The 25,124-nt window shown below is 42.8% G+C and overlaps 1 protein-coding gene across 1 annotated transcript in view; it reads left to right on the top strand.

Annotated features, from left to right (window-relative positions):
* The window catches only part of SPTLC1 (serine palmitoyltransferase long chain base subunit 1), a 127,924-nt gene that overhangs the window by 19,373 nt on the left and 83,427 nt on the right, over positions 1 to 25,124 (top strand). Inside the window, exons 4-5 of the mRNA XM_089677153.1 lie at positions 1,857 to 1,950; positions 6,490 to 6,562. Of these exons, the coding sequence (XP_089533279.1) occupies positions 1,857 to 1,950; positions 6,490 to 6,562 (167 nt within the window). The remainder of the gene's footprint in view (positions 1 to 1,856; positions 1,951 to 6,489; positions 6,563 to 25,124) is intronic.

Here is a 25,124-nt window from a genome sequence, read left to right as displayed (position 1 = left end):
GTTCAATCGGGTTCAAGTCTGGGCTCTGGCTGGGCCACTCCAGGACATTCACTGAGTTGGCTCGTAGCCACTCTTTTGTGGGCTTTGTGCTTAGGGTTGTTGTCCTGTTGAAAGATGAACCGTCGCCCCAGTCTACGCTCAAGAGCTCTCTGGAACAGGTTTTCATCAAGGATGTCTCTGTACATTGCTGCATTCAGCTTTCCTTCGATCCTGACTAGTCTCCAAGTTCCTACCACTGAAAAACACCCCCACATCATGATGCTGCCACCACCATTCTTCACGGTAGGGATGGTATTGGGCATGTGGTGAGCTGTGCCTGGTTTCCTTAAGAAATGAGGCTTGGCATTCAGGCCAAAGAGTTCAATCTTTGTTTCATCGGACCGGAGAGTTTTGTTTCTCATGGTCTGGGAGTCCCTCAGGTGCCTTTTGGCAAACTTCAGGCGGGCTGCCATTTGCCTTTTACTGAGAAATGGCTTCTGTCTGGCCACTCTAGCATACAGGCCTGATTTGTGGAGTGCTGTAGAGATGGTTGTTCTTCTGGAAGGTTCTCCTCTCTCCACAGAGAAATGCTGGAGCTCTTGCAGAGTGACCATCGGGTGCTTGGTTACCTCCCTGGCTAAGGCCCTTTTCCGTCGATCGCTCATTTTGGCCGGGCGACCCTCTCTAGGAAGATTGCTGGTGGTTGCAAACTTCTTCCATTTACGTATGATGGAGGCCACTGTGCTCATTGGAACCTTCAATGCTTCCAAAATTTTTCTGTACCCTTCCCCAGATCTGTGCCTTGATACAATCCTGTCTTGGAGGTCTACGGACAATTCCTTGGACTTCACGGCTTTTTTTGTGCTCTGACATGCACTGTTTACTGTGGGACCTTTTATATAGACAGGTTTATGCCTTTCCTAATCATGTTCAATCAACTGAATTTCCCACAGGTGGACTCTATTCAAGTTGTGGAAACATCTCAAGAATGATCAGTGGGAATAGGATTCACCAGAGCTCAATTTTGAGTGTCATGGCAAAGGCTGTGAATACTTATCTACACGTGTGTTTTTTTTTTTTTTTGTTTTTCCCATTTTTTTATTTTTAAAAAATTGCAAAGATTTCAAAATGAACTTCTTTCATGTTATCATTATGGGGTATTGTTTGTAGAATGTTGAGGACACAAATGAATTTAATCCATTTTGGAATAAGGCTGTAACATAACAAAATGTGGCAAAAGTTAAGCGCTGTGAATACTTTCTAAATGCACTGTATATTAGCATTGGTGTCCTTATACAGTCAGTTTGTACAATATATATGATTATATTGTATAGTCTACAAAGAAGTATTCAAATAAAAAATGTTTGGAATTACTGTGCTGACTTCCTGATGTTCTCTTGTCTGTGATTACATCATATAGTTCCTGTAAAGCAGGTATGCATGATATATATGAACAAAAATAATTTTTTAAAGTGTGACTGCACTTTCAATGCAGTTAAACCTAATGAGTTAAAATGCCTACCCTCTCTTTCAACTCTTGCACTGTCCCATCTATGACAAAATCTTTGCTTTTTGACCTGCTGTGTGTCGCACAGCCTCTCCTTTTGATCTGTTGGGTCCAGCTCCTCTGGCACATACATGGCACAATTTCCTGGGCAAAGCAATAGTAATTGTGCTTGATATGTGAATACAGTATACACATTGAACACCTTTTCGTCTGTATTTAGTTGGACATTTCTTCTAAGTATTAAAACATGTATTCCTAGTTTTACTTCTTTATTGCTATGAAGGCTGCTTTTTCTATATTGTAGTAAATTTAATATTGTGGTTTCAGAAATAAATTTCAATATTAAGTGTCCTCATAATGTATCTTTCAGACCTCCAAGCCACACAATCATTGTGAATGGAAAAGAATGTATTAATTTTGCATCCTTTAATTTTCTTGGTCTCCTAGATAATGAGAGAGTTAAGGTAAGCGACCGTGTTTGTGAATCTTATTCTAAAGTCTCTTCTTCTTGCATGCCAAGTGTCCACACATACTATATACACGGTCCCATTGTTCTGATGACTCAATCTATTACCAATGTATACACACCTTTTTTATGTACAAATTTTCAGTGTGTAACCAGATTGTTGAACCCTATTCATTTCCCTTAGCCTAAAGGATTTATAGACAGTCTGGTATTGTCATGGTGACCAACAAACAAAGCAGTTTTCGAATTATTAACTTAATTGACAAAAAAGGATAACAGGCGCATGGAATAAGCAGTCCGCATAGTCTCTAGGCTGAGTATGGGGTGAGGAGCTGGTGGGGGAACAAACGATCTGGAGACACCCGGCGAGCTGTGATAGCGTGAAGCAATGACACTGGAGTGGACAAGAAGAGAAACACAGCGCCTCTGAGTGTAGACTAGAAGATGTATTTAATGGTGAACATAAATAAAACCGCTCACTTGTAGATTGTAATAAGTAGGCTCATAAGGGGTTAACAAAGCACAATGCCTGGTAGTTGTAATCTGGAACAGTGAACAGGAATGCTGGTTGGACAGCAGGTAGCACTGGAGAGGTGTTAAGTGGAGCCTGTAGTGAAAGCCTGGCAAGTCTGTGTGAACTCCAACCGGACAGCAGGGAGCGCTGAAGCGATGTAAGATAGAGCCTGAAAGTGAAAGCCTGGCAAGTCCCTGTACACTCTGGAGCAGCGGCGATGGCGTATGACATCATAAGCATGCAACGCGTTTCTGAGCATGCACAGGATCCGAGGACCGGTGCGCTCCTTTACCAAGCATAGGGAGAACAATGACACAGAAGGAGCCTTATATGGAGCAGGGAGATGTGTGGAACAAAGCGGAAACATCTAGTTAATGATTTAAAGGAGAAGGAAGGACCGGGAAGGTGTTAGTAGGATAAATACAATGGAAAGGAATTAAAAAGGAGGAAACACAAAAAACAAGAAAAAAAGGGGGAGAATTATAATGGGAAGGAATTAAATTGATGGGGAGTAGATACCTGGGTAGAAATTATATCCTGACGTACTCGAAATGGAAGGAATCCAAAAAGCACAATTTACAACAAAATAAATGCTAAACCGTATTGCAATTATGACAATGTGAGAAATAAGTCTGGGCTATGGGTACATGATCCAGACAATATAGAATAGTGTTGTTCTACATAAAATAAATATATATATAAAAGTAAATGACTATAACTATTGATGGTGACTGATGAATATACATATAAACGGTATGGAAACAGTAAAAAATTCTGACCTGTGCCAACCTACCCAGGTGGAATAGGTAGTGGAGATGGATATATGGAAAACCATTTGCAACACAGTATGTGTCTATGTATGAACCAGCAAATGTTAGGTTGAAAAGCTGTCTTGTAAAAAATGGACTTATAAAAGAGGGTGGTGTGTGTGTGTGTGTATATGTGTGTGTGTATATGTATGTGTATGTGTATATGTGTATATATATATATATATATATATATATATATATATATATATATATATATATATATATATATATATATATATATATATATATATATATACACATACATACATACATACATGTATGTGTATATATATATATATATGTATGTATGTGTCGTGATGTGGATGATAGTCAAATGGAGTACATGCTATGTATAAATCATAAAGCAACGGAACTACAAAGAAGGGTAACCTATGTGGATGGACCACCACCATGTATCATAAATGGATAGAGCAATAAATTATAGTGTAAGGAACCCAATGATTTTGCGGGAAATCGCAAGGTAGTACAAACAGAGGGTATAGAGAACACAATGATTTTACGGGAAAAACAAGAGGTAGTACAAACAGATGGTCATGTTCATTGATAAGAAAGGAAGGTATATTGTGCAATAATATGTTATAGTATAGTAGCTATCTCTAGTTAAGGCCAGCAGGGGACAGTGTTTCAAGGGTGTGAATCCAAAAAGTTTCCCTGTGGCAGAGCTTGTGGAAGCGCTCCGCCTCTTGGAGATTGGTAGATATGGATTCAATGACCGAGACCCGGGAGTCCAGTACATTTGTTGTGAACCTCTAAGAAGTGTCTGGGAACGCTCTGTATATCCTTACCGCCCTCAATAAGGTGACGATGTTCACTGAATCTAGAGCGGAGGGTCCGAATGGTATGGCTCACATAGAGGAGAACACATGGGCACGTAAGACCGTACACCACAAAACTGGATGAGCAACTGACAAACTTGACCATCTTATAGAACAGCCTTTTTCAACCAGGGTGCCTTCATTTTTCTTTAGGGGTGCTTCGGTAAAATGCCTAAAAATTGCCCAAAAATTCTATACAAACCAGCAGGTGGATCAAGCCTGCCTTTGATGAGAAGGACGTCGGGTACATGCACAGTAACCTTGCGTGCCCCTCTCTGTCAGCACTGGGGTCACATTAGATGAGTGAGGGAGAAGAGAAATAATGTAATACTAGTCAGCACCAGTGTGCAAAGGTGTATTTGCTTTGGGAGAATAAATCACCTCTAACGTTAGGTGTCTCGCATGTGCAGATGTTGCTGCGTTCTATAATACTATTCGTTTTAGTTTTTTTTACATTTTGTAAAGCTCGCTGAATTTTAAAGGGTTCCTTGAGAATGTGCAGGATTTTAAAGGGTGTCTTGACCGAATTAAGGTTGAGAAACACTGTAATAGAAGAATAGCAAAAATAGACTTTTGTAGAAATTAATATAAATGGGGTGATTCCAGTTTAATACAGTTGAGTAAACTTTTAGGCTTCAAGCTCATGGGCATATTTAAAAAAAAAAAAAAATCAATTTACACTCGATTTTCCTGGCAGCTCCTGGAAGAATGATAAAGTGTAAAAATTTCAGTTTGGTGTGGATTTACGCATGTGTATGCACTTAAGGCATATGTGGGTAACTTCATTCTATTGGCTAAAATATTAATTTGTTGTAGCCTCTAGATTGGAATAACATATTTATTTGTAAATTATGCCAGTATGATTTTCTCTGAACATGGTTTTGGGCATTTTTATTATTTTTTTTTAAATCTAAATGCCGCAATGTGCATGGCCGCATTGACTAATATAGAGCTGCATTCAGTGGCATAAAAGATTAAAAAATGTTTCTGAAAGCTGCACCTTTTTTTTGCAAATATGCATGAAGTCTAGTTGCAGCATTAAAATATGAAGTGCCCATTCACACCAGAACATGGTGCAGAAAACCCATGTTCCGTGCAAGTTTCCCTCACCATGTTCAAATGCACTGCAGCTGTGATCTGCAGTGGGTGTCAATATTAAGTTAATGACACCACAAACGTAGGTTGCAAATGCAGTAATTTTGCCCACACAATACCATGCATTCTGGTTTCAGTGCGTTTTTTAAAGTATGCACTACATTCTGCACCGGTCCAGTGCGATTCAGCCCATTCAATATGAATGAGCTCAAATAGCACTGCACTGTATGTGCACTGCAGAGGAATGTGTATTCCTGTGTGATTCCTGGTGTGAAAGGCCCTAAACATGTTCTGTTCCATTTATGATTCCTTGTTTAAAAAAAAAAAACAAAACAAAAAAACCCCTTTACCTATTATTTTATCTAAAACTCAGATGATGGCCTAAGGTCGCAAGTGGTTTACAAAACAAGATGTTTGCATTCACTAAGCTATTTCCTGTTTGATTTACACGTTCATTACATATTATTATGTTGATTAATTTTGTTTATTTTGGAAAGGATAATCCATGACTTCAGTTTCCATTCAAGGGTTTAACTTTGGGTATCTTTTGTGTGCTTTTACCTCTGCCCTCATAGCAGTGTCCTCTCCCCTGCCCCCTTCACATCACCCTCCCACTGTAGTGTCCTCTGCCCCATTCACATCATTCCCCTCCCATAGCAGTGTCCTCTACCCCCCCTCCTCTCAACAGTAGTGTCCTATACCCCCCACCAAAGCAGAATACTCTGCCCTCCCTTTACATCACCCCCCCCCCCCACACACGCTGAATTGTCATCTGCTTCCTATAGCAGTTTCTTTTGCTCCCCTTCACATCACCCCCCCCATTATAGAGTTCAATGCCCCCCCCCCCCCCCCCCCCATAGCAGTCTCCTCTGCCCCTGAAAGCAGTGTACTCTGCCTCCCCAGAGCAGAGATCAAGATAAAGCATAGTGCTGAATGGAAGGTGGGAGCCAGGAGTAAACTTTTCATAGTAGCAAGTTAGTGATTGGTTGCTAAACCCACCTAGCAACCCAATCACCTACTTGTTAACTGAGGCAGCTCCTGCCCCACCTTCCATCCAGCACTGTGCTGCCTCCTGTTCTCCGCTCTACAGTGATCATGAAACCGGCGGAGGCTGGGGAAAAGCAGAGCCAAATTCACGATCAATCTGTCGGCTGCCCGCGGTTGACCAGTAGATCGCTATCAACAGCTTGCCGACCCCCGCTTTACAGTATTGTATGACATTGTGTACCTTTTTCATGGTTTTGAAATGAATTGACTTATTTCATTCTTTCTCCTTCTTTTAGGCTGCAGCATTGGCATCACTTAGGAAATATGGTGTTGGGACATGTGGGCCAAGAGGATTTTATGGTACATTTGGTGAGTAGTTTTTTTTTATTTTTTCCATATTTCTTTTTTTATCTTCAGACAGATCACAGAATATAACAAAATAAGATCAGTCAAATGTGAATCCTCATTTCCATGTGATTTTGTATAATTTTAGTTATTGGACTATTTACACACAGTGAAGAAATTTATTTTTCAATGGAATTTTGAGTATCCAACATTTGTAGGGCCCACAGTGTACTGTACCAAGGGGAGATTGAATGAATAAGTACCCTTTCTTTGACATTTCACTATCTTTACTTCAGTAAGAAGTAATTTTAGCAATGTAAAGCCAGCCATACATGGCTTGAATTTCAGCCAATAATTGCTCAATTGATTGAAATTTGAGCTGTGGTTGGCCCTTAATTTCTCCTCCTCCTTCTACTCCTTCCCTTCCTTCCTTCCGTCCTTCCTTTCCTCCTCCCCTCCTCCCCATATACCGTTGAAAGCACTTTGTTATATGTGAGTTGCCAGTAATCGGGTGAATTAGCAGGGGAGAGATCAAATGTTGTGAAGTTGAGCATACCTTAACAGTATTAAACATAAATGTAATATACAGGCTGTGCCCGAGTTGCATACATCCGACTTTCATACGACTCATACTTACAAATGGAGGGAGACAACAGGAAGTGAGAGGAAATCTACCCCTAGGAAGGGAAATTCACTCCTGTAAGAGGTGTCATAGGGAAAAAGGTGTCTCCACTGAAGCTTTATTTCCAATCCTTGTTTTCAGAACAACCCCAAATTTTCAAAATTCAATTGTGAAAGGGACAGAAAGTGAGCTGAAATCTTCTGATCAGGGGCACAGATCGCAAAACAAATGTTACAGGGGTGTTAACCCTTTCCTATGCTATCCAAAAAACATACTTAAAAAAAATTGTACCTGTTCCAACTTGCACACAAATTTAAGAACAAACCTTCTGAATGTATGTTGTTTGTAAACCGGGTACTGCCTGTATTGTAGTTTATAAATCCTTAAATGTGGTGGCAGCATTTTGTTCTATTTCTTTATTTTTACCTGATGATCTGGCCAGTACCACACTTCCTGTCTTAGCCAGCAATCCCACTTGAGCTGTTTCCTTTTGTGTACGTGTTTTTTTTGTCTTGTCTTTTAAAAAATAAAACGTACACAACCATACAGTAGATTATCTTTCAGTAATTAAATGAATCAAAGGAAATTACCAAAATACAATACACTAAGTAGGCCTTAGTAAAAGCTGTCTTCACCTACAGGCCTTTGCAACAAAAGAAAAAATCCTTTTTCTCCTATCTTTTTGTAATTCAGTGTGATAAGCCATAGGACATTCATCGCAGCTTTGTAATTCTTGCTACTACTTATCAACATAGTTAATAGTGGTCAAGGAGACATTAAAGCTGAACTCCAGGCAATTTTTTTTCCCCCATGCAGTGGGGCTGTTCCCACACTGCATTTGAAGTATGTTCACAGTGTGCTGACTGGCCTCAGTTGCCAGTGGTTTGAGAGAGAGAGAGAGAGAGAGAGAGAGAGAGAGAGAGAATAAATTCTTATAGCAGTTATACAGTTGTGCTCAAACGTTTGCATACCCTGGTGAAAATGATGAAATTGTGACACTGATTGAAAGTAGGACTGATCGTGCCAAAAAACTCATTTATTTAAGGATAGTGATCATATGAAGCCATTTATTATTACATAGTTGTTTGACTCCTTTTTAACTCCTAATGATAACAGAAATCGCTCAAATGGCCCTAATAAAAAGTTTACATGCCCTGGAATGTTTGTCATTGATACAGACACACAAGGTGATATACACAGGATAAAATGGCAGTTAAAGGTAATTTCCCACATCTGTGTCTTTTTAAATTGCAGTTAGTGTCTGTGTATAAATAGTCAGTGAGTTTGTTCACTCTTGGGTGGATGCACTGAGCAGGCTAGATACTGAGCCATGGGGATCAAAAGACGTGCGCAACAAGGTAATGAAACTTTATAAGGATGGAAAAAGATATAAAATATCCAAAGCCTTGAATATACCAGTCAGTATTGTTCAATCACACAAGTGGAAAATTCAGCTATCTCTGATCCCAAGCCAATGTCAGGTAGACCAAGAAAGATTGCAGCCACAATTGCCAGGATTGTTCAGAATACAAATAAAAACCCACCGTAACCCCTGGAGAAATACAGACTGCTCTGCAAAAAGAGGATGTGTCTGTTTCAAAGAGCACAATACAACAATGCATGAACAAAAATTAGCTGCATGGTTGAGTTGCTATAAAGAAGCCTTTACTGCCTGACAACACCTTGACATGCCTCACAGCTTCTGACACACTGTAATCTGGAGTGACGAGATCAAAATAGAGTTTTATGGTCACAATCCTAAGCGCTGTGTTTGGAGAGGGGTAAACAAGGCCTATAGTGACAAGAATAGCATGACTCACTGTTTTGGGAGTGTGTGAGCTCTAAAGACACAGGGAATCTTGTTAAAATTGATGGCAAGATGAATGCAGCATGTTATCAGAAAATACTGGCAGACCATTTTGTATTCTTGTGCATGAAAGCTGAGCATAGGACGCGCTTGGATTTTTCTATCACGACAAACACAAGGCCAAGTTGATCCTTCAGTGGTTTACAGCAGAAAAAGTTGAAGGTTCTGGATTGGTCATCAGTCTCCTAGCTTTTGCTGGAGACTGCACTGGACTGACTGGATTGGTCACTGGTCCTGGATGGGTATTCGTGTGGGCAAAAAGGAAGGCATTCCTTCCAGTGGACAGTGCCCAGTGATTAATGGTGGCGATTGGCCCTCTTGAGGATTGGGCTGCTGCCTGTTCTGTGCAATATTGCAGTTGTTTCAGCATATAGACATGGATACTTGTGCCATGTTTTGTTTTATGATTATGCCATTCTGTCATGACCTACAGATGTGACTCATAAGAAATAAAAGAAATATGTTTTGCCTTCTTACTCATGTTTCTTTAACCACAAGCCTACAGGGCACCTATACTCCCTTCCTGCCCAGGCCAATTTCCAGCTTTCAGAGCTGTCACACTTTTAATGACAATTGCGCGGTCGTGCAACACTGTAACCATATGAAATTTTTATCACTTTTTTGTGACAGAGCTTTAATTTGGTGGTATTTAATCAACTCTGGGTTTTTTATTTTTTCTTAAACCAAAAACCACTGAAAATGTTGAAAAAAAAATTTTTTTTTCTTAGTTTTTTGTTATAATATTTTGTAAAGTGATTTTTCTCCTTCACTGATGTGCGCTAATGAGGCTGCAGTGATGGGGACTGATGGGTGGCACTGATGGGCACTTCTGAGGAGGCACTGGTAGTTGGCACTGGGCATTGACGGGCATCAATGATGGGCACTGAAAGGCAGCACTGATATATGGCACTGTTAGGCGGCACTGACTGGCACTGATGGGTGACACTGAAAGGCAGCTCAGATGGGCACTGATATGTGGCATTGATGTGCACTGGTAGGCACTGATATGTGGCATTGATGGGCACTGGCACGAGGCACTGATGGATACTGACAGGTGGCCCTGCTGGGGCTACACTGATCATCAGGACACACTGATTATCAGTGCTCTGATGATCAGTGTACATGTCCCCTCCGCGGAAAGCCAATTACCGGATCTCCTCTCCTCTCAAGCTGTCAGCGTGACAGCTCGAGAGGAGAAAAATGCAGATAACCAGCATTTCCCTGTTTACATGTGATCAGCTGTGATTGGACACAACATCACATGACAAGCCGATGTCTTTGGCTCTTTCCGTGATCCGCTGTGTCCGAGGGACACAGGGCACCGCCGATCGCAGCACTGCACGCTCCCTGAGCCGTGCATGCGTGGTGAGAATGGGAGGACGTCATATAACGTCCTCCCAGAATGAGAGAACCACCTTGCATCCGTCATATTACTATATGGCGGGTGGGAGGTGGTTAAAAATGGTGCATGCTTTATATTGCCAAATCTCCAGGGGTATGCAAACTTTTGAACACAACTGTACATTATGTGTATATATAACAAGGCAGTGCATAATTGCCTTGCAAATCAAACTTTGAGGAGGAAATGAATATAATGCACTGTTGCATGTTGCTCATGTTTACGTATGTTCTTAGAATTCTGTTGCTTTGTTTTGTGAATGTGTAATGCTAAATATTTCCATTAGAGGGCAGCCTTGAACAATTTTTGCAACCAACAAGCCACGTGTTGTAGATCTTTTTGTTGCTTCTTTTTCTGACTCCTTTACAAAAGTTACTTTTGTCCTTGTTCTAGGTAGAAACGTTATACCACATTGTTCTGCTTTTCAAGTCAAATGTTACTTGACCTTGTAAAGTGTTATGCAAAAGAACGTGTACACGAAGGACTAAGTAATCTGTTCCAAATCAAGGAGCTGTTATTGCTTATGTGGCCAGTTATAAATTTATGCTACTTTTAGACTTAATCATCTACGCTCACCGGCCACTTTATTAGGTACACCTTGCTAGTACTAGGTTGGACCCCACTTTTGCCTTCAGAACTGCCTCATTTTTCACGGCATAAATTCAACAAGGTGTTGGAAACATTCCTAAGAGAGATTGATCCATATTGACATGCATTACTGTTGCCTTTCTATCATCTCAAACCAGTCTGTCCATTCTCCTCTGACCTCCAACATCAACAAGGTATTTTCATCCACACAACTGGATTTTTTTTCTCTTTTTCGGTCCATTCTCTGTAAAATCTAGAGATAGTTGTGTGTGAAAATCCCAGTAGATCAGCAGTTCTTAAAAAAAACTCAGACCAACCCGTTTTGGCACCAACAACCATGCCACATTCAAAGTCACTTAAATTCCCTTTCTTCTCCATTCTGATTCTCAGTTTGAACTTCATCAAGTTGTCTTCACCACTTCTAGATGCCTAAATGCATTGAGGTGCTGCCATTTGATTGGCTAATTAGCAATTTGTGTTATCAAGCAATTGAACAGGTGCACCTAATAAAGTGGCCGGTGAGTGTAATTTCACAAGGTTTTAGTTTTATTGAATGGTTATGTGCAATAGATGATATTTTGCAACTGTACAAAGTGCCAATAAACTCCTGGGTTGACCTATGCATATACCCAATGGGTTATTTGTGAGATTGATTATTGTATGGCTACTTCCGTTGTTGCCATCTAAAGTTGGCTAGGTTGCTGAATGCATAGGTAGTTTACATCAACATGCTATATTTAGGAGTGTATAGCAAACTATTAAAGTATTAATAAACCCAGGACCCTGCACTCACCATATCTGGTCTCCCACAGTACACAGAGCATGGAAGTGCAGTTATTTTAGTAAATATAAACTGCTAAATACCTTTTCTCATCAGCAGTATATAGCAGTCTTGTGACTTCTATCAGTGTCCAGCTGAGCACTGGTTAAAGCTTGTAGGAGTTTTCATTCTCCTCTTGCTACCCTATGAAATTGCATGACCTTTGACCTTCTGCCTGGACAGTGCTGATTGGTTCTGTGTTGTTCACATGCACCCTCCCAAGAAGAAGGAAACAACTCTAGCAGTACCCAACAAACTGAGCATGTACAGAGTGTCCCCGAGGTTGTGTTCTATCAGGAGATGAAATGGGGAATGTGGAAGAAGGGGAGGATAAGAGATGACCGGCTCAAACATCCTTTAATGCATATACAAACTGACTGTTGTGGGTTTTGTAACATTTTAAAGGCCTATTAACATTTTTGGTGTTACAGCAACTCATTATTACAGTAGGAATATGAATTTAAAAAAAGTTCTCATCCCTTCCCTGGGTTCTAAAATGGCTTGCCAGCCCTTATGAAATTAAAGTGGTAGTTAAGTCAGTTTTTGTACTTGTACCTACAGGTAAGCCTATAATAAGGCTTACCTGTAGGTACTGTAAATATCTCCTAAATGTGCACCGTTTAGGTGATATTTACCTGTGTAGAGCACTGGCATGTGCACTGTACAGGAACATGCCCGTGCTGTTCCTTCAGAGCTGTGTGCCATATAAAGTGACTCCCGCATATATGCGCAGGAATTACGTCATCGCGGCTTGGCCATTGAAGCTGCCGGAGCCCGCAAAGATAGAAGCCCTGTCGGTGGTGAGAGTGCGCCGCTGGGGGCATTTGTTTTAAGGTAGGTTTCACATTATGTCATTGTCTTGCAGGATTTTTTTTGTCAAAGTCGCGGTTTACTACTGCTTTAATGGGCTGCCTTAACACTTGGTTACACAAACTTAATGTGAATATGACCCAAAAGGTCATTGCTATGCTTGTACTAAAACCCATATATGCTCATTTATCTGTGGTGCCAATATGCAGTTCAGGCTTTTGTAGACATAGGTTTCTTTCCCTCAGGCCTTAGCCATGAGTCAAGTGTGTGTAGACTGTCTTCCAGCACTTTCTGCTGAGGGTGTCCTGGTATTCTACTAAGTGATTTGGTAAAGCAGTTGCAGACTTCAGTTACAGTGCACATATTAAATTTGGGGGTGTGCAGAAGTTGTAGGGGCAAAATAAATCTTCAGATGCTTCCTATTAGAGAATGTAGTCATAGTATCATACCTCCTCCTTTTTTTTTTTTTTTTTTAATGAACATTTTATTTTACATGCATAAGGTCACATTGGTGATGCAAGAAATAACAAGACTTTGTGGATAGGCATGTGGTTGAAAATATTGTGGTGTTTGGTGTTGACATGTTATTGTATTTGTCAACTGTCTGTAAATCCTGTAATTTTGTAGCAGTACCTGTACAAATACATAATGGACTGAATGCGGTTAACGCAAGAGTTAAAATGCTGTGCCACATCTGTCTTTTCCCCTTTCAAAACCTCATATTAAACTAGAGCTCCATAACCCTTATCCTGCTATCAGTTGGAACTGATACAGCTGTCTGCAGACAAATGCAGGCAAACCCCTTTTTTTTTTTTTTTTCTTTTTTTTTTTTATTTCTCTATTTTCTTTAGCTATTTGATACATTCCTTAAAAAGCCTTGTGTGCCACTAAAATATAAGAAATTTGGTAATCTGATGTGTAGCAATTGTGGAGTATTGTGCTATGTTAGCAATTGAATAATGCTTAAGGTTTGGACTTTGATACCCTTTTATTGGCTAACTTTAAAGCCCCTCTCCAGGATAACTACCCCCCCATAACCGATTTGCTTTAGTAAGAAATCCCAAATTAGCTAAATGCCCTCATCTTAGACATACAGTAGAGGACACAGGCAGCGTATTCATACACCATGGGTTAGGGAAATGTACCTTCAGGTGAATGAACACTGCCAAAACTTTAAAGGACATGCCCCCTGGGTGCCTCCCCTATATTACTACCCTATTTTGTGAGTCCTCAGTTTGTGCTAGTGTCTGAAGGCAATAAGCCTTTCTCCTTCACTGAGAATATTACCCTTAGTTTAACTAGTTTTATCATTTTTTCTTTATTATAACTTTGAATTTTTCAGTCAACCCTTCACTTTTAATGCCACCATAGAAGCAGTGTGTCTGTATCGGTGCATGCGTAGCCATACCCAGACCCCATGCTATGGGGATGATCTGTAATGTTGCTTTTGGTACTGGATCCAGCATGGGTACTCAATTGGTACTGATTCATGGATGGAAAATTTTGAGATTCTCCTAAAGACTTTTTGCTTTTGCAGACCCAGCTCTGCAGCCATCTTTCACTACCTTTCAAGTTTGTAAAACTGCCACTAACTGGACCAGGGCAATACACAACCAACATGACTGTATTTCAGGATTGTGCTGTTACAGCGCAACCATAGCAGTTGCCTTCTACTTTTTTGCATGTGTGCCCTAGAACATGTCATAAAACAAATTTCCAGAATGACTTTAATTTCTATTCACATGAGCAGAATCTTATGGCTGAAAGCTGCCTGCAAAAGGTGCCTCACACTTTCCAAGGAAGATGTCTGTTTTCAAACATCAAAGAGGTCACAGGTAGGTAGGTTATGGAAGAACTCCAAAACCACCTCCTAGCTCCTCTAAATACCGGGCTCTAACCAGGCTTCAAAATCTGCCACACATGCCAAAAAAAACTCTTTATAGTGTAGTGTTTATTGGAAAAGTGCTTAAATATAATTAAAACAATGCTCACTCACATGTACAGTAAATGTGCCCCAGATTGGCACCAATATAAACAGCCTTCTCCTGTATGCACTGCTCTGCCACTGTTGTTTGGAGTCTGTGTTCCAAGAACCAGAAGTTCGGGCCCGGATGTGATGTTACTGGAGGACAGGATGTGATGACTATGGTCCCGACTCAATGCGTTTCGCCATTACAACATCCTCTGGAAGCTCCAAAGAACGGTGTGCTGGAGCGGTGCATACAGGGCAAGGCTGTTTGTATTGGTGCCGATGTATGGAGAGGAACCAGTTGCCATCACTGCTTCTATGTTGCCAAGTGTACCTACAGTGATGACCTCTTTAACCTATCAAACAGGGCTCAATGATCTTTATTTATTAAAAGGTCATATTATTTCAGTGAGTGCATTTCTCACACACGTAGTGACTGTTGGGTATAAAAAGAACTGAGGAAGAACCGAATGCTTGTGTGATTCATATGGTGTTGGGATACAATCTTTGGTTTTTACTTTGGACTTTACCTGAACCTGATGGAGTGCTATTAACGCTTTTGGAGCTTTTTTTTATCCATTTATTTGCATTGACATTTGTGTAAAGTGACTTACTCTCATTTTTGGATTAACATTCTTTACAAACCTGGGATAATGTAAGATTTTCCAGCAAGCCTTTGTCACCTTATGCTCCGCTGGCAACTATTACATGTAATCTCGCGTTCTTCCCTGGATACTCCAAACCTGTTTGTTTTCAAGTGGTGGATTTCTAAGGCTACATATAGGTTTTACAATTTAGAATCCTTAACAGGTATCCTTAGTTTTGCAGCTATTCAAAACCTACATGATGCTCTGCTCCTCTCTTCAAACGTTAATCTCATTCAAAGACTTATGCTCACATGAGCCAACTTCTAAAGGTACCCTAACAAATGTGAATGCTTCAGTTTTTTTTGGAAGGCCAAGTCCCACAACCACATTTATATATGTTGAAATGGGAGGCTGACCTGGTAAGCAGTCCAGATTTAGAGAATTGGATACAAATATGGTGAACTGTTGTGCACCGCTCTGTGAACTCGACCGCCATAGTGTATAGCTATAAATTTCTAATTAGATGGTGCAGTGCTTTCGTAAAGTATTCAGACCCCTTTTCACTTTTTTCAATTTTGCTATGTTGCAGCCTGATACTGCAGTTGTTTAAATGTTATTCTCGTTAATCTACACTCAGTACCTCATGATGACAAAGTGAAAACAGAATTTTATAAATGTCTGCAAATTTTTATTAAAAAGGAAAAACTGAAATATCACATCTAGTGGTGTACCAAAATGAAAATTCTTCGACTAAAACTGAAACAGGTAATTCAGGAAGCACCTGACCAAAAAGGAGTGTGTGTGTGTTCAATATATGAATTTATTTTTAGCACCTTTTTGGCCATTCGGTTGCTTTCACACTGAGCAGTTTTTGCAGTGCTCTTGCGTTTTTTTAAAAAAAAGCTCCAGAAAAATGCATTCCTTTTAAATTCAATGTACCGTATTTTTCGCTCCATAAGACGAGCCTAGGTTTTAGAGGAGAAAAAAAATATTCTGAACCAATGGACTGCGGACACAGTACGGGGGATGACCAGAGACTGCGGACACAGTACGGGGGATGACCAGAGACTGCGGACACAGTACGGGGGATGACCAGAGACTGCGGACACAGTACGGGGGATGACCAGGGACTGCGGACACAGTACGGGGGATGACCAGGGACTGCGGACACAGTACGGGGGATGACCAGGGACTGCGGACACAGTACGGGGGATGACCAGGGACTGCGGACACAGTACGGGGGATGACCAGGGACTGCGGACACAGTACGGGAGATGAACAAACGAAACCAGCTCTCCAATCCTCATGCAAACTGTAAAAATGTCAGGATGCCAAACAAAGAGGTGCTGCCCTTCAAAGATCGGGAAATCTGACCACTGATGAAAAAGAACAGACAAGGGCGCACTCTCATCGTGCATTACCGTGCTATACCACGTATTTATTAAATAGACAAAGGATGTATACTCACAAACCAACGATAATAAAAGCAGTGTGTATGGTCCACAAAAACAGTCGCAAAAGATCTGTGTCTTTATTGCGGATAAGCTAACGCGTTTCAGGAGCTGAACCCCCTTCCTCAGAGCTGGACTCAGCACTTCTCGCGCATGCGCAGTGGGCACCCAGGTGTCACAGAATTCGCCGCGGAAAGACTGCAGCGCTGGAGCGAGGAACGGGTAAGGTCCTGCAGGAGAGATATTCTGACATGGTGGCGGCAGAAATACCGGGCCGGCCGCTTTACATTCGCTCCATAAGACGCACTGACATTTCCCCCCCCCCCCTTCTTTTTTTGGAGGGAAAAAAGTGCATCTTATGGAGCAAAAAATACGGTATGTCTTCACACTGGTCCGCTGTGCATCCCTTGCGGTGTTACAAATCCTGCTTGCCACATTTTTGGTGCATATTTGGCGAGTTAAAAAACAAAAACAAAAACAAAACACACCTCCCCATTGAGGCCTGGTTCACACCAATGTGTTATTTTTAGGGCTTTTTGCAGAAAAGCACTACAGTCAATTTAACATGGTTTCCTATGGGATTTGTTCACATTTATGCTTTTTTGTTCTGCTGCGTTTTTGGAAAGAGTCAGGGACTTTTATAAATGCAAAATGTTGCGTTTTTGGTTCAACAGACTTCAATGGAGATGCTACAGAAAACGCATGTAGTGTTTTTTTTTTTTTTTTGTTTTTTACACGTTTTTGTATTTTTAGTCTGGCCAGCAACAAATTGATTAAAAAAAAAAAAGCGTAAAAATGCAAAATGGACAACACACAAACTCCATTGGTGTGAACCAGGCATGAAATGCATTGAAAACACAGCTAAAACACATAAAAAATGCACATATTGTGTTTTTGATGCATTTTGCCAACAAGTTGGCCAAAAGAAAAAAAATAGTATCAAAAAATGCATCCGTAACGTTCATGCAAAAAGCGCTGCAAAACAGACGAAACACAAACTGCGTTTGCATTTTTAATTCTGCCCGTCAACAAGTTGGCCAAAAAAAAAAACATGTAAAACTCGTCAAACGTGTGTGCAAAAAGCACTGCAAAACGGACGAAACGCAAACTGCATTGTTGTGAAACAGACCTGAAATGCATTGAGGATGCATAAAAACCGCATGTGTTGCGTTTTTTTTATGCATTATGGGGTTTTTTTTTTCTGCCCGGCAACAAGTTGGGGGAAAAAAAAATAAACCACATCAGGAAATGTGTCAAAAACGTGCATGCAAAAAGCACTGCGAAACGCACAAAGTGCAATCTACATTGGTGTAAACCAGTCTTGAAATGCATTGAAAACCCATCAAAAACACACACGTGTTGCGTTTTTTGATGCTTTTTTTTTTTTTAGTTACATGACCTATGGAAAAGCACCCTAAATGTGGTAAAATCAAGCATTTAGGCGGCCTTTAGTGGCAACGTTTTCCCTATCGGCAAAATGCCGATAACACTATTTTGCGGCTGATACATTTTGTGCATCCCTAATTTTACTCCCTTTTGCTTAGTACATTGTTGAAGCACCTTTCGGCAGCAGTTACAACCTAGAGTCTTTTGAGTGTTCCAATCCCTAAGAGTCCAAGGAACACAATCACTGGGGCAAACTCCTCATCAACATCTTGGTTGACTTTGCAGCACTGGATCCCCCTTCTAAAGGGACATAAAGTCGGGGTGCAAGGGTACACAGGTCTTGACCAGAACTTGGCCTTAAGCACTCTCAAAGGTCAGGTCTCAACCTTTTATCAATGCTTTTTCAAAGGCCCTTGGGTTTACTCTCCTTGTAAGAACCTTACTTCAAGGTGTATCTAATATTAAGCACCCTGTACTTCCTTGGTTTTCTCAGCCTTGCAGAAATCACCCTTTGAACCTGTCAGGGTTATTCCCCGGAAGGATCTCTCTTTATTGCCGTCATGTCTGTCAGATGTGTTTTCTGATCTAGCAGTCCTTTCCTGTAAAGAGCATTTCCTTATGCTTCACAGCGACAAGGTTGTTTTATACCCAAGACCATCCTTTTCTCTCAAAGGTGATGTCAGTATCCCACTTCAGTGAGAACATTGTCCTACCATGTTTATGTCCTGCTCCTAAGCAGCTAAAGGAAATATCTCTACAGTGCCTGGATGTGATGAGAGCCATTAGAGTATACCTCAAACCTACTGCTCCAACCAGACTGATTCCCTGTTTGCCCTGTTCTTGGGACCTCGCAAGGTACAACCTTCTTCAAATTCCATCATTGTGCAATACATAGGGAATGTGATTGCAAGTGTTGACATTCTAAAGGAAAAATCTCCTGAGCATTTTGGCACCAAGCCTCTGTAGAGCTCAGTTGTGTAAGATGACCAACTGGTTTTCTGTTCATACTTTTTCTAAGTTTTACCAGGTGGATGTCCAATCCCCTGCCAATGCCAACTATTGGCTGCAAGGTTCTCGAAGCAGCACTCTGAACTCGGGTTTTCTTTTCCTTTTTGTTTGGGCCTTTTGGCACAGTTATGTTTGCCTAATTGGTGGTCACCCTTCTTAATCATTATTAGGGGACATTTCATGGTGTGTCAATTCTCTGCCTGTGTCTTATACTGTACAATTAAGAAGAAAATACTTTAGACTTGCTTGTAAATTCTATATCTTGCAGTTAAGTACAGGACATGGGCTATCCTTTCTTCCATTCCTTGGCTTACTCTGCATTGCTTGCTACAGAACTTGTGAGCACACGTAGGGTTTCTAGGGGAGGTGCCCAAGGGGCATGTCTTTCAAAGCTTTGCCAATGTCCATTCACCTGACGGAACATGCAGAAAAAACCCCATGTGTTTAAATACTGCCTGTGTCCTTTTACTGTACTCCAATATATGGAAATTACAGATGAGTCTTCCTTCTCTTTTCCTGGATGGGTCCTGGTTTGGTTGTCCATGCCACTGCCTGTGTGACAGGGACACCTTCTATTGGATGGTCATCTAATCAGAGGAAAGAGGACTGACATGCCATGTGAAAGTCATCCTTACAAAGCACATTTTCACAACTGTATTACAATAATCTTGAGTACTGAACAGGATTTCCAATCTTAAAGCTGAAGTCCAGCTTTTGGTACACTATGCTCCTTTTATTCTAACTTGCTGTCCATGATGAAATCACAGCAGACGTGGTAATGCACATGGTCAGAATAGCACCAGTTGCACAGTTCCCGATGTACACAGGATGATGTCTTTTGGTACACTGACTTATGAAGGTCAGTGCTCCCTGTGACTGTGCGTGCAGCCATCTGTTGGTGTGTTACAAAACTAGTCTTACATCTTTTTGATACCACCTCCTATTCTGGGAGTGTCTGGTGTCTGCTGAGCTGGGGATCAGCACAGCTGGGGCTTACTGCTGAGCAGGGATTGATTCACACCACAGTTCTTTTTGTTCAGTGTATGTTTTTATGCACTTTAACATGTTTGTAATGTGCTCAGTGTGCCCACCCCCTTTTTTTAACACTTCAAAAATGTTTGTGTGTTTTCAAAGCATTTTATACTGCTTGTTGAAAACATCTGAAAGCATCTGGTGTGGACAAGCCCAGAATTTCCCTGTTTTCCATGTAAATTACTAGGTAGGGAGAGGATTAAAGGTGTGAATGGAGCCTTGTCTAGGTTTTCCACTTACTCTATTAAATTGGTAAACGGTTTGACTGCATTCAATCCAAAAGAAAAGGAATGTTTTAAAATATTACTGTCCTATTGTCCTCTGTGCTTTCCAGATCATTTGCATCCTGATCACTTTTAAATAAACATTCCCTTTTGTGCAAAGAGAAGAGAGTTCCATGCGAGCTGTTCCCTCTTTTTTAAAGTTTTTCTAACTAGGCTTGGGAAGAAAATTTATGCTTTGCATGGTTATAGCTATCTGAGTACATATGGTTAGACTTACCATTTGTAAACGAAGATGGACTGCTGTTTAAAGTATGGTTACAATTACATTTAGGTCTACTTGTACATTATCAAATACAGATTTACAATACAGTAGACACAACAATTCATGTTTTTGTAACGATTGAAGTTCAAATTTATGCGTTGTATTAATACAAAATAACTGTTATTCTTGCTTCACACAAATTACTAATTAGGTTTTATTGCATACTAGAGAAAATGTAGCAATCAGAGCCATGATTGTGTGAAAGTGGGTGTTATAGTTATTCTACTGTAGCCAGGCTTCATAGAGTTCCTCAAATGTTTTGTGGGTGGGTCTATTTTCTGAAGCCTGAGCTTCCTGTGTTTCAAGGCAGACTGAAATTTGGTTGTAGTGAGAAATGTCTTAGTTGTGTCACTTTTGACACTTTTTCAACTTTTTGTATGTAGGAGACCTAAGGAGCCTACAGTGGGTACGTTTTGTAAGTGCATTTTCATAGGGTTGCTGACAGAAGTGGGTATGGTTATAGTTTTTTGACCGGAAAAACTAAAGCTCTCAGGTTCAAGGCTTAAAGCCCAATTTCAAAACTATAATAAAAAATATAATAAAATGGCCTCCCAGGAGATGCTTAAAATTTAAATGTTGGATCAGCCAAAAATACTCCTGCTCCTCAGTGCTATCTCCCACAGTAATTCATTTTTGCCGTTCAATCTCATCAGGGTTAAATATTACCCATTGAGATTTAACAGGGAATACTGACCAAGAGGGACAATGCCCGCCCATGCAAGCATCATACTACTTTTTGTATTACACAGTTGCTTTAATCAATCAGGTACAATTTATGTGTTATTTTATACAGATTGAGATATTTTTTTATTTTTTTTTGTGGTAGTGGTAAATATGCTACTGAAGCCTCAGAAATAGTTATTTTACTCAGATAGACCTTGTGATAGCAACCTTCAAGTGATGTGTGTGTTTTTGTTTTTTTTTTTGCTTTTGTTTTTTTTAATAACTAACATGTTGTACTTACCTGCACTGTACAGTGGTTTTGCACAAAGCAGCCCCGATTTTCCTCTTCTCTAGCCCTCAGCTGGCACTTCTAGCTCCTCCCTCCTGCCAAGTACCACCATAGCAAGTAGTTTGCTATGGGGCACTGAGTAGGCTCACTCTCAAGCCGCTGTTCTGTGTGTCTACTCAAATACAGCCAGAGCTCGACCAGTCCCCCTGCTCTCATCTCATTGGCTCACTGGCTGTAATTGATAGCAGTGGGAGCCTTTGGCTCTCATTGCTGTCCCCACCAATGAGGAGGGAGAGACCTGGGACAGCCAAGGTCTGTCACTGGATTAAGATGAGGGGGATCACATAGCTGAATCAAGATGGGGCTCGGGTAGTTATGGAGGCGAGGGGGTTGTGGACTGCTGCTGCACACAGAAGGTTTTTTACCTTGAACCTTTACAACCATTTTGCATAGTTTTAGGTCTACATTCCTGTTGTGGTAGTTGCACAGTTTGTCTAAATATGACTGTGCAATCTAATAGGCACCAGAGTGCACTCCCAGTGCTCTCTCTGTAATCTAACAGACCTGCTCAGACACCCACCATCTCTCACCACTGGGGATGCCTGTGATGACAGATGTGGCTGCTTCTAGTCTCTGCCAGCATTGAGCACTGGAGCGGGAGGACAGGAATCACATTTCCACTAAAAGTTATTTTAAGCATTTTCAAGGGAAAGTTCATTAAAAATCATAACATGAAAAGGACTAGAAAGAAATTTAAAAAAAAAAAAGGTTTAATTAGACTTTAACCACCTCCTGTCCGGCCGCTGTTTATAAACGGCAGGACGGGACACCTCTAGGAGTGGGTTGCCGTTTCTGAACGGCACCTTGTATCTGAGGCTCGTGCGCGGCTCCTAGAGCGCGCACCCGCGAGCCCGATGATCGCCGAGTCCGACGGACACGGTGGATTACGTGACATGGTATGGGACCAATGAAATCGGTCCCATACCATGTGATCAGCTGTGTCCAATAAGGACACATCTTGAGTGTAAACAAAAGCCGCATGGTGCGGCTTCCGCCTCCTTCTCCTCACACGGAGTTGTCTGTGAGAGGAGAAAGAGCGAAGAATAGGTGGTAGCCAACTGCCCTCCACCTCAGTGACACCTGATCGCCCCTAAAGTGTCCCTGATCGCCCCTAAAGTGTCCCTGATCGCCCCTAAAGTGTCCCTGATCGCCCCAACAAGTGGCTTTGATTTCCCACAAGTGGCCCTGATCACCCCACGTGTCCCTGATCGCCCACAAGTGTCCCTGATTGTCAGTGTCCCTGATCGCCACATAGTGGCCAAGCAGTGTCCCTGATCGCCGCAGTGGCCAAGCAGTGTCCCTGATCGTCACAAAAGTGGCCCAGCAGTATCGCCGCAGTGTCCCTGATTGCCACACAAATGGCCCAGCAGTGTCCCTGATCACCGCAGTGTCCCTGATCACCGCAGTTGCCCAGCAGTGTTTCTGATCGCCACACAAGTGGCCCAGCAGTGTCCTGATCATCGCAGTGGCCCAGCAGTGTCCATGGTCGCCGCACAAGTGGTCCAGCAGTGTCCCTGATCGCCGCAGTGTCCCTGATTGCCGCACAAGTGGTCCAGCAGTGTCCCTGATTGCCGCACAAGTGGTCCAGCAGTGTCCCTGATCACCGCAGTGGCCCAGCAGTGTCCCTGATCACCGCAGTGTCACTGATTGCCGCACAAGTGGTCCAGTAGTGTCCCTGATCGCCGCAGTGGCCCTGATTGCTGTAGTGGCCCTGACCACCACACAAGTGGCCCAGAAGTGTCCCTGATCACCGCATTGGCCCAGCAGTGTTCCTGATCGCCACACAATTGGCCCAGCAGTGTCCCTGATCGCCGGACAAGTGGCCCAGCAGTGCCCCTGATCACCGCAGTGTCCCTGATCACCGCAGTAGTCCATCAGTGTTTCTGATCGCCACACAAGTGGCCCAGCAGTGTCCTGATCATCGCAGTGGCCCAGCAGTGTCCCTGATCGCCGCAGAAGTGGTCCAGCAGTGTCCCTGATCGCCGCAGTGTCCCTGATCACCGCAGTGTTCCTGATTGCTGCACAAGTGGTCCAGCAGTGTCCCTGATCACCGCAGTGTCCCTGATTGCCGCAGTGGCCCAGCAGTGTCCCTGATCACCACACAAGTGGCCCAGCAGTGTCCTGATCATCGCAGTGGCCCAGCAGTGTCCATGGTCGCCACACAAGTGGTCCAGCAGTGTCCCTGATTGCCGCAGTGTCCCTGATCACCACACAAGTGGCCCAGCAGTGTCCCTGATCACCGCAGTGGCCCAGCAGTGTCCCTGATCACCGCAGTGGCCCAGCAGTGTCCCTGATCACCGCAGTGGCCCAGCAGTGTCCCTGATCACCGCAGTGGCCCAGCAGTGTCCCTGATCACCGCAGTGGCCCAGCAGTGTCCCTGATCGCCCCTAAAGTGTCCCTGATCGCCCCTAAAGTGGCCTTGATTTCCCACAAGTGGCCCTGATCGCCCCACGTATCCCTGATCGCCCACAAGTGGCCTTGATTGCCCACAAGTGGCCCTGATCGCCCAACAAGTGGCCCAGCAGTGTCCTTGATCGCCACATACTGGCCCAGCAGTGTTCCTGATCGCCACACAAGTGGCCAAGCAGTGTCCCTGATCGCCGCAGTGTCCCTGATCGTCACAAAAGTGGCCCAGCAGTGTCCCTGATCGTCACAAAAGTGGCCCAGCAGTATCGCCTCAGTGTCCCTGATTGCCACACAAATGGCCCAGCAGTGTCCCTGATTGCCGCAGTGTCCCTGATCACCGCAGTGTCCCTGATTGCCGCACAAGTGGTCCAGCAGTGCCCCTGATCACCGCAGTGTCCCTGATCACCGCAGTTGCCCAGCAGTGTTTCTGATCGCCACACAAGTGGCCCAGCAGTGTCCTGATCATCGCAGTGGCCCAGCAGTGTCCATGGTCGCCACACAAGTGGTCCAGCAGTGCCCCTGATCACCGCAGTGTCCCTGATCACCGCAGTGTCCCTGATCACCGCAGTTGCCCAGCAGTGTTTCTGATCGCCACACAAGTGGCCCAGCAGTGTCCTGATCATCGCAGTGGCCCAGCAGTGTCCATGGTCGCCCGCACAAGTGGTCCAGCAGTGTCCCTGATCGCCGCAGTGTCCCTGATTGCCGCACAAGTGGTCCAGCAATGTCCCTGATTGCCGCACAAGTGGCCCAGCAGTGTCCCTGATCACTGCAGTGGCCCAGCAGTGTCCCTGATCACCGCAGTGTCACTGATTGCCGCACAAGTGGTCCAGTAGTGTCCCTGATCGCCGCAGTGGCCCTGATTGCTGCAGTGGCCCTGACCACCACACAAGTGGCCCAGCAGTGTCCCTGATCACCGCATTGGCCCAGCAGTGTTCCTGATCGCCACACAATTGGCACAGCAGTGTCCCTGATCGCCGGACAAGTGGCCCAGCAGTGCCCCTGATCACCGCAGTGTCCCTGATCACCGCAGTAGTCCATCAGTGTTTCTGATCGCCACACAAGTGGCCCAGCAGTGTCCTGATC

This window comes from Staurois parvus, unplaced genomic scaffold, assembly GCF_062004578.1.
Source record: "Staurois parvus isolate SC_StPar_1 unplaced genomic scaffold, SC_StPar_1.0 ptg000178l, whole genome shotgun sequence".
NCBI lineage: Eukaryota > Metazoa > Chordata > Amphibia > Anura > Ranidae > Staurois > Staurois parvus.
The sequence above is the reverse complement of the archived record's forward strand: the minus strand, read 5'-3'. Positions and strand labels throughout refer to the sequence as shown.